The sequence below is a fragment of the Xiphophorus hellerii genome, chromosome 8 (genome assembly GCF_003331165.1).
Source record: "Xiphophorus hellerii strain 12219 chromosome 8, Xiphophorus_hellerii-4.1, whole genome shotgun sequence".
In the NCBI taxonomy this organism is placed as follows: domain Eukaryota; kingdom Metazoa; phylum Chordata; class Actinopteri; order Cyprinodontiformes; family Poeciliidae; genus Xiphophorus; species Xiphophorus hellerii.
Genome location: NC_045679.1, coordinates 3,776,911 through 3,786,932, shown reverse-complemented (window position 1 = coordinate 3,786,932; position 10,022 = coordinate 3,776,911). Strand labels below are relative to the sequence as shown.

Sequence of the window (10,022 nt, the reverse complement as noted above, 5' to 3'; positions counted from 1 at the left end):
TAAACTTATATCATGAGAAAAATACTGTAGCGAATATAGAACACCCAGGTTTAAAGAAATATGAAAGAGAGTAAAATAGTTTGAGAAACTTAGAAAGTTTGCAAATATTTAGACTTTAAGTTAAATGAATTAAATGTGTAAAAAACATCAGAGTTGTAGAGTTTAACAGCTTCTCAGAAGAAGGAAATTACATAATGATCCTTATTGCACTTTGGATACATTTCTTGCTTTATTTTGACCCAACAGTTTTTATGATGGTAACCATGACAACAAGGTGTTTTTACAACAAAATGCAGCTGATTACCATCACAAAACCTGAGATAAAATCTGAACTATGACCCCAAATCCAGGAGGAGCTGAAACAGAGGCTTCATGTAGGCAGAGCAGAGAGAGGAGGAGGAAGTTCAAACTGTCTTTTCTGACCAAACAGAGATTTAAAGAGGAACAGCAAAAGCAAACGAGGTGGATTATCAGCACTTGGTGTCATCCAGGACATGATACAGCGAAACATCATCTCCGATATTTAGAGTCTCAAGACTTTAAATCCAACAGGAAAAAGATCAGAGAGAAAAACTGATTGAGAAAACACTCAGGATCACCTTCATCACCGACTGACAGAACAAGGAGAACAGAGAGCTGAGGAACCAGACGCTGGAACACAGACTGCTGCTGGAGGAAAATCAAAGAAATCAAAGTAAAAGTAAGAGAATAAAGTTTCTGCAGGAGGGAAACTGACTTCCTGGTTTAACTTTCTGTCTGCTGTGTTTTCAGCTTCACTCAGAGACAAAATGGCTTCCAGATCAGAGGAGGATCTCTGCTGTTCGGTCTGTCAGGACGTCTTTAAGGATCCGGTTGTTCTGTCATGTAGCCACAGCTTCTGTAAGGAGTGTCTGAAGAACTGGTGGAGAGAGAAACCATCAAGAGAGTGTCCACTTTGTAAGGCGATATCGTTCATCAAAGATCCTCCCTGTAATCTGGTTCTGAAGAATCTGTGTGAGTCTTTCTTACAGCAGAGAGAGCAGAGAGCTTCAGAGGATCTCTGCTCTCTGCACTCTGAGAAACTCAAACTCTTCTGTCTGGACCATCAGCAGCCAGTTTGTCTCGTCTGCAGAGATTCAGAAAAACACACCAAGCACAGATTCAGACCCATCGATGAAGTTGCTCAGCAACACAAGAAGAAACTTCAGGAAACTCTGAAGCCTTTAAAGGAGAAGCTGGAGCTCAGGAAGAAAGTTCAGGAGGAGTTTGATCAGACAGCAGAACACCTGAAGGTCCAGGCCCGACACACAGAGAGGCAGATTATGGAGCAGTTTAAGCAGCTTCATCAGTTTCTAGCAGAGGAAGAGGAGGCCAGGCTGGCTGCACTGAGGAAGGAAGAGGAGCAGAAGAGAGGGATGATGAAGGAGAAGATGGAGGCTCTGAGCAGAGAGATAGCAGCTCTTTCAGACACAGTCAGAGCCACAGAGGAGGAGCTGAGAGCTGAAGACGTCTCATTCCTGCACAACTACAAGGCTGCAGTGGAAAGAGTCCAGCGCTGCCCCCTGCTGGAGGATCCACAGCTGCCCTCAGGAGCTCTGATAGACCAGGCCAAACATCTGGGCAACCTGGCCTTCAACATCTGGAGCAACATGGAGAACATGGTGACCTACACTCCTCTGGTTCTGGACCCAAATACGGCTGGTAAAGAACTTTATCTGTCTGAAGATCTGACCAGTTTGACTAGAAGACAGAAACAGCAGCTTCCTGATAATTCAGAGAGATTTGACTATTACTGCTCTATTCTGAGTTCTGATGGTTTTAACTCAGGGAACCACAGCTGGGATGTTGATGTTGGAGACAGTAAAGGCTGGAGCCTTGGTGTGTTAGAAGAGTCTGTTCAGAGGAAGGGAGGCATAAAGTCTGGATTTGTTATACAGTTCTATGAAGATGGATACTCAGCACATTCTCCACCAGCTCCTTCCACTCGTCTCTCAGGCCAGAAGAATCTCCAGAGGATCAGAGTGAATCTGGACTGGGACAGAGGAAAGCTGTCCTTCTCTGATCTGGATACTAACACACACATACACACCTTCACACACACCTTCACTGACAAGATGTTTCCATACTTCTGCACTATCAATAATACATTAAAGATTCTACCGATGAAGATCTCAGTGATCAAACAGCAGCTCTGATGATCTCAGCATGAAGAACCAAAAGTCCAAATGAAACATTATTGATCAGATGATTGATTGGTTTTATGATTGATAGTTTGATAGTTTGATGAATTTCTTAATATCATTTTTAAAATCAGTTTTTAATCAGGAAACTGGAGATGATCTGATCATCTGGGGACTTTTTCATTTTTTCTGTTTTTTCCACTGTAATGTTTTGAACGTTGTTTATTATTTACAACAACTTGATGTAAATAAATTACTGTCAGATGATTGAAAGCTTAATAAATATATTAGTAGCTAATAAAAGTGTATTTTGTTTTTCAACCAAAATCTTGCAGTGAGTTTATGAACTTTTGCTGTTTCCATTTTATTTATAAAGGATTAGAAAACTAAAACTATTTTACCATCACAACATGCGTCCAACCATCTACACTGCACTGTTGACTGGTAAACAAAATAAATGAACACAAAAATCCCAGATAAGCAGAATTAGCAACAACATAAATTTATTATTTCAACTTCACCCTCTGGTCAGAAATCCAGAAAATAATTTATTTCATTTTGTTTGCTACATTATTATTGTTCCAATGAGCTGCTTTCAATCCAAACCTGAAGTTATTTTATGTTTTTCTTCATTTAGAAGAATTTCATGCAAACTAATGTGTCAGCTGCTTCATGGAAACAAGTTATTATATTTCATGAATGTCTCTTGTTAATCTGAAACAGCAAAACTAAAACCAGTAAAAACAGATAAAATTATCAGGTTTGTTGGGATTAATGGCTTCGTGCATCTGCAGCTAAAAATCCTTCTAACATCAACATGTGAAAAACTCAGGCCTTTCTGCTTGACTTTACATCAATACAATGTTGGCTGATCTGGTGATTATTTGTTATATTAACCTGTTACAGATAACCTACAATAAAAACTCTGGCCATATGTCAACCTGTATAAGTTTATTACAGTTTACTGCAATTATTTACCACTAATATTAATAAAAATTAAAAGGTTTCTAATGTGAATAATGAGACTACATGCAGTACACCTTCCAGTCCAGCAGAGGGAAGCAGAGCACATGTCTTCAACATGAGCCTTCGCCTACAGAGGATCCCTGTGACATGGAAAACATCCTGCATTGTTCCGGTACCAAAGACGCAGCGTCCCTGTGACTCCAAGGACTCCAGGCCTGTGGCGCTGACCTCCCACATCATGAAGACCCTGGAGAGACTCGTCCTGGAGCCGCTCCGGACTCTGGTCCAACCACACTTAGACCCCTTGCAGTTATTCTACCAGCCCAAACTTGGAGTTGAGGACGCCATCATCTTCCTGCTGAACCGTGTATACGCTCACCTGGACCAGCCAGAGAGAATTATGTTTTTGATTCTCCAGTGCATTCAGCACCATCCGTCTGGCTCTACTGGGTCAGAAACTGACAGCGATGCAGGTGGAACATCCGACTTCAGCTGTTGCACTGAGACCTGTCGTCTCCAGAAGTCCTCAGCTGTGGTTGGTTGTATCACTGAGGGCGATGAGACGGAGTACAGGGCTGCTGTGGACAACTTTGTCACATGGTGTGGGCTGAACCAGCTGCAGCTCAATGTGACCAAGACCAAGGAACTGGTGGTGGATCTGAGGAGGAGAACCAGGATTGTGGACATTGTGGAGAACTATAAATATCTGGGAGTCCACATTGACAAAAAACTGGGCTGGATGAAGAACCCTGACGCTGTGAACAGGAAGGGCCAAAGTCTCCTCTACTTTCTGAGGCGGCTGAGGTCCTTCAATGTCTGCCGGACTTTGATCAGGATGTTCTGTGAGTCTGTGGTTGCCAGTGCCATCCTGTATTCTGTGGTGTGCTGCAAAAAATGATTCTAAAATACAACACGACTTACTTTATGTGCCCAGATTTGGTCTTGGGTGATGATTGACATAATATTTCACCATTACTTTGCTAGATGAAGAGTTATAAATGAGGAGCGACATTACCCCGGTGTACCACCTCAGTTAAAGCTTTGGCTTAGCCAAATGTCTGTAGCCACTGCAGCAAGGGGTTTAGAGTCTCTGGAAAACTGAAAAGGCATCAGAAAGTCCACACAGGAAAGAAACCTATCAGCTGAAGCCTGTGTGGAAAGAGTTGTTGTCATTTGGCGTCTTTAAAGTGTCATCAAGACTTTCTCCTCCACCAGGCATCTCAGACGTGGCTGGTTACTGTTTATACATGAACAAAGTGACGTTTTACACATCAAAGCAGATCCATCAAAACTGAGCTAAGGTGACATGTTACGTCAGAACATCAAGATGATGAGCAAATATACTTTTCAGTCACGACTCCTCAGCTATGAGATTGGACCGGCCCTCTACCTCGGTTTGTTGCTTGGCTGTACGGTTCTCTGTGCAGCTGCATGCAGAATTATCCATCCAGAAAGGTTTGTTTACTTACCTTTAAAGGAAAAACAGAACTATAAAAAGTTTCACATTATTCTCTGTTGCAGACGAGCTACGTTTCCCTCTGTCAGGCAGGATGAAGAACACATCAACAAATCGAGGACTTCTTCTTACAAGATGGCTGCCTTTTGTCATCGTGTAACGAAACTACACCGAAGCCTCCATGTTTGATTTATTCTAGAGTCAAAACTATGAATTCTAGGCCTCAAGAATTTTACAGCCTCCATTGGAAACATGATACCGTCCCCACAGCATGATGCTGCCACTCCCATGTTTAACTTTTGAACATGGGAACAAAGGTTTTGCTTTATAAACAAGCAAATTTTAATTTTGGAAAAATGGAAAAGCTAAATGCAGTTTTCATACAAAAAATTTAGTTAAAAATGAAAAATTAATTGATACTAATTACTGCTGTAAAACCAGTTTTATTGAGTTTTAAAGCAGTAAAGTGACCTAAAGTCCTGAAATAAGAGCAACGATTGACAAGTGGCCTAGTCAAATCCCATGGAATGTCATGGTATGACATTTAAGCAGTTTAAGGTTCATTGAGTTTTAATGGGTTGGTCTAAGTATCTTTTACTCTTTAGTAAATGTTTGCTTTATTCCATATTGTATTCGCTGGTTATTTTAATATTTTTATTTGCTTGATCCGAATCATGCGAGACAAAAACAGATGCTTTATTCCTCTGGTCTAATTTTGATCGTTTTTGTTAAGTTATTTCTGTGCAGCCACTTGGAAGCTGTTGGTAGGGAAGAAATAACCAAACTAGAGTCACAAAGGAAGATTAAACTCAGACATAAAAGAATAACTAAATATAGAGTAACTAGAAAGTAGAAACACTATGAGGGCTGAAATAAAGAAACACAAGAATGAGAAAGATTTAACAAAAATCAGTAGCAGCAAATAATCAAGAAGAGTTAAACAAAACGTGAACTAAAACATAATTGATATAAAAAATGAACAGCAAAAACACAGAAGTATACAAACCCAAACAGAGATTAATAAGCAGCTTATTAATAAGCTTTACTTGTCATTTCAGGTGCAGTGACCTGTGCAGTTCAGTGAACACATTGTGTTGGTTCGCTATGAAGACTCCAGACAACTTAATGTGCAAAAAGAGTTTGTGGGGATCAGATGTTTAATTTCAATAAAAACTTGTTTTCCATGTCTGATACGTTTCATTATTACAAACACTGATTGTTAGGATCCAGATATTGTAGCGTTATGACACGAACTGCGCTGCTGTTGGAGTTCATTGGCTTCTGTCTCTGCACCACCAGGTTCGTTAACCAGTTCAGGACCCGACCAGAACCTCTCAGTGTAAATTACCTTGAGAAATAATGAGATTTGGTTATATATAAAAATAGGCTTTAATGATCAAATGTTACCATCCATACATGTGATCCAAATGGATCAGATACAGAGTTTCATTCACCGTCCAGCGCTGGGCGTCACTCAGCTCACCTTATGGATGAAACCAGGTGAAGCAAAGACTGTAGCAAGTTTAGCTTTTATTCTTCTCTGCAATCTGTTTCCTCTCTAAAGGGCAGTCTGATCAGCTTCAGTCTGAACATGGTTATGTAAGCGTCAGCATGTGCTTGTAAGCAGGTAAAAGATGCTAAAAGAGACAGAGGAAAAGACAGAATCTACAACAGTACCGAAGGACATGATGAGGGTTTTAATGCACCTATGAGAGTCAGTAGAGTGTCCCTAAAATCCACAGTGATGGCATTTCTTCAATTAATAGAAGATGGAACCAGTTCAATAGATATAAAGAAACCTGCTGTTGGGGAATTTATTGACTTAAAAACACATTTGACACAATAGATCATGAAATATTGATCAAGAATCTGGAGCGCTACGGCCTGAGAGGATCAGTTTGGCTCTGGAGGAAAAGTTAATTATTGTTCCTCAGTGGGAAAATTCAGGTTTACCAGCAGCAAAGTGACAAACTGGTGGAAGCGTGCAGACTCACACACAAAGGTAAAAATCATAAAATCATAAAAAATAAAATAAATTTATATCATGAGAAAAATACTGTAGCGAATATAGAACACCCAGGTTTAAAGAAATATGAAAGAGAGTAAAATAGTTTGAGAAACTTAGAAAGATTGTAAATATTTAGACTTTAAGTTAAATGAATTAAATGTGTAAAACACAGCAGAGCTGTAGAGTTTAACAGCTTCTCAGAAGAAGGAAATTACATAATGATCCTTATTGCACTTTGGATACATTTCTTGTTTTTACAACAAGGTTCAGCTGCACCTTGTTGTAAAAACACCTCACAAAACCTGAGATAAAATCTGAACTATGACCCCAAATCCAGGAGGAGCTGAAACAGAGGCTTCATGTAGGCAGAGCAGAGAGAGGAGGAGGAAGTTCAAACTGTCTCTTCTGACTAAACAGAGATTTAAAGAGGAGCAGCAAAAGCAAACGAGGTGGATTAGCAGCACTTGGTGTCATCCAGGACATGATACAGCGAAACATCGTCTCTGATATTTAGAGTCTCAAGACTTTAAATCCAACAGGAAAAAGATCAGAGAGAAAAAACTGAATGAGAAAACACTCAGGATCACCTTCATCACCGACTGACAGAACAAGGAGAACAGAGAGCTGAGGAACCAGACGCTGGAACACAGACTGCTGCTGGAGGAAAAACAAAGAAACCAAAGTGAAAGTAAGAGAATAAAGTTTCTGCAGGAGGGAAACTGACTTCCTGCTTTAACTTTCTGTCTGCTGTGTTTTCAGCTTCACTCAGAGACAAAATGGCTTCCAGGTTAGAGGAGGATCTCTGCTGTTCGGTCTGTCAGGACGTCTTTAAGGATCCGGTTGTTCTGTCATGTAGCCACAGCTTCTGTAAGGAGTGTCTGAAGAACTGGTGGAGAGAGAAACCATCAAGAGAGTGTCCAGTTTGTAAGAGGAGATCTTCAAGAGATCGTCCACCTATAAATCTGGTTCTGAAGAATCTGTGTGAGTCTTTCTTACAGCAGAGAGAGCAGAGAGCTTCAGAGGATCTCTGCTCTCTGCACTCTGGCAAACTCAAACTCTTCTGTCTGAACCATCAGCAGCCAGTGTGTGTCGTCTGCAGAGATTCAGAAAAACACACCAACCACAGATTCAGACCCATCGATGAAGCTGCTCAGCAACACAAGAAGAAACTTCAGGAAACTCTGGAGCCTTTAAAGAAGAAGCTGGAGCTCAGGAAGAAAGTTCAGGAGGAGTTTGATCAGACAGCAGAACACCTGAAGGTCCAGGCCCGACACACAGAGAGGCAGATTATGGAGCAGTTTAAGCAGCTTCATCAGTTTCTAGCAGAGGAAGAGGAGGCCAGGCTGGCTGCACTGAGGGAGGAAGAGGAGCAGAAGAGAGGGATGATGAAGGAGAAGATGGAGGCTCTGAGCAGAGAGATAGCAGCTCTTTCAGACACAGTCAGAGCCACAGAGGAGGAGCTGAGAGCTGAAGACGTCTCATTCCTGCACAACTACAAGGCTGCAGTGGAAAGAGTCCAGCGCTGCCCCCTGCTGGAGGATCCACAGCTGCCCTCAGGAGCTCTGATAGACCAGGCCAAACATCTGGGCAACCTGGCCTTCAACATCTGGAGCAACATGGAGAACATGGTGACCTACACGCCTCTGGTTCTGGACCCAAACACAGCTGGTCCAGATCTCCATCTGTCTGAAGATCTGACCAGTTTGACTTATGGAGAGAAACAGCAGCTTCCTGATAATCCAGAGAGATTTGGATTATGGTCTGTTCTGAGTTCTGATGGTTTTAACTCAGGGAACCACAGCTGGGATGTTGATGTTGGAGACAGTTACATATGGAGCCTTGGTGTGATAGAAGAGTCTGTTCAGAGGAAGGGAAGCATGATGTCTGGATTGTTGGTTATAAAGTTCTTTATAAATGAATACTCAGCACTTTCTCCTTCAGCTCCTTCCACTCGTCTCTCAGTCCAGAAACTCCAGAGGATCAGAGTGAATCTGGACTGGGACAGAGGAAAACTGTCCTTCTCTGATCTGGATACTAACACACACATACACACCTTCACACACACCTTCACTGACAAGATGTTTCCATACTTCGAAACTAATAAACCAGTAAAGATTCTACCGATGAAGATCTCAGTGATCAAACAGCAGCTCTGATGATCTCAGCATGAAGAACAAAAAGTCCAAATGAAGCATTATTGATCAGATGATTGATTGGTTTCATGATTGATGGTTTGGTGAATTTCTTAATATCATTTTTAAAATCTGTTTTTAATCAGGAAACTGGAGATGATCTGATCATCTGGGGACTTTTTCATTTCATTCTGTTTTTTCCACTATAATGTTTTAAATGTTGTTTATTATTTACAACAACTGGATGTAAATAAATTATTATTTTGGTTATTGAAAACTTGCTCTTTCAATTTTACTTGTGAAAGATTAGAAAATGAAAACTATCACAACATGTATCCACATAGCAATATATTTCCTTCTGGTTGAATAATTATTGTTTTCATAAATGTTGTAGATTATTAGCTGTTTAAAATCTGAAGATTTTTTTTCTTGTTAATTTTGGAAGAATTTCATGTAAACAAATATATCAGCTGGTTTATGGGAACAAATGTTTGTTGTTCATGAATGTCTCTTGTTAACCTGAAACAGCAAAAATAAAACCAATAAAAACAGATAAAATGATCAAGTTTCTTTTCATTGATGCTTCAGATTAAACATCATCAGTAAATGATGCATTAATGTTTCCTCTCACTCCTTCTGATGGAAGAAGACTTGATTTTATTGGTCAGAGTGGAGGAACGCCGCCCTCAGGCCTTTAAAGATGGAGAGATGTGAAGAAATCAAAACAAGGCGTCTAAATGGATCCTGTGGGGAATGAAGACCCAGTAGCTCCACAAAAACAAGAAGCAAAGGAAGGAGCTCAGCGATGAGCCGGATTAGGATCAACTTTGACTTTCTGGTTGTTATTTAGCTTCATTCCAGAGTAACTTTCATTTCATCTCCTGTGCAACTAGAAAAACATGATGAATGATGAAAGGAAGGTCAAAGTTCAGGTAAAAACTCTGATGGACTTTGTCAACATGATTCTTGAAATATTATAGAGGAACAAATCCGCCGTCCACAGAAGCTCTGGTTATGAAACATAAACTCAGGTTGGCCTGAAATCCCTTCATTTATGTTTTATTAAATGGTGTCAGCAGGCAAAGGGCCATCAATTAGGTTAAGAATGTATTTCAGTGAAATTAGAGCCAAAATGCAGCATGTTGATTGTGATGGCTGCAGTTACAGCCACGCAAATGTGGTAATATTCACTCTCACCACACGCAATAAGCTCATCTCACTTATATTTGGATTTCTTTAAGTTTAGGATTTAATTTACAGAATAACTGGTTTTGTTTAGAAAGCAACACATCACATTGTAT

General features: G+C 40.4%; 2 protein-coding genes across 3 annotated transcripts; both read left to right on the top strand.

Annotated features, from left to right (window-relative positions):
* The first annotated feature begins 491 nt into the window (after positions 1–491).
* LOC116724549 (nuclear factor 7, brain-like) lies at positions 492–2,193 on the top strand. The gene has a single exon (XM_032570309.1). It carries the CDS (start codon positions 789–791, stop codon positions 2,172–2,174), a length of 1,386 nt encoding a protein of 461 aa, XP_032426200.1. The 5' UTR covers positions 492–788; the 3' UTR covers positions 2,175–2,193.
* Positions 2,194–6,998: 4,805 nt separating this feature from the next.
* Positions 6,999–9,282, top strand: LOC116724552 (nuclear factor 7, ovary-like). Of its 2 annotated transcripts, none has more exons than XM_032570316.1 (2): positions 6,999–7,271; positions 7,349–9,282. In XM_032570316.1, the coding sequence occupies exon 2, from the start codon at positions 7,366–7,368 to the stop codon at positions 8,743–8,745; it is 1,380 nt and encodes a 459-aa protein (XP_032426207.1). In that variant the 5' UTR covers positions 6,999–7,271; positions 7,349–7,365; the 3' UTR covers positions 8,746–9,282. The 2 variants fall into 2 exon arrangements, with proteins under 2 accessions (XP_032426207.1, XP_032426204.1); XM_032570313.1 differs by having other exon boundaries at positions 6,999–7,277.
* Positions 9,283–10,022: the final 740 nt, after the last annotated feature.

What these genes read in the sequence shown, in the direction of transcription:
- LOC116724549 (XM_032570309.1), top strand. Translation starts at nt 789, where the DNA reads ATGGCTTCCAGATCAGAGGAGGATCTCTGCTGTTCGGTCTGTCAGGAC.
- LOC116724552 (XM_032570316.1), top strand. Translation starts at nt 7,366, where the DNA reads ATGGCTTCCAGGTTAGAGGAGGATCTCTGCTGTTCGGTCTGTCAGGAC.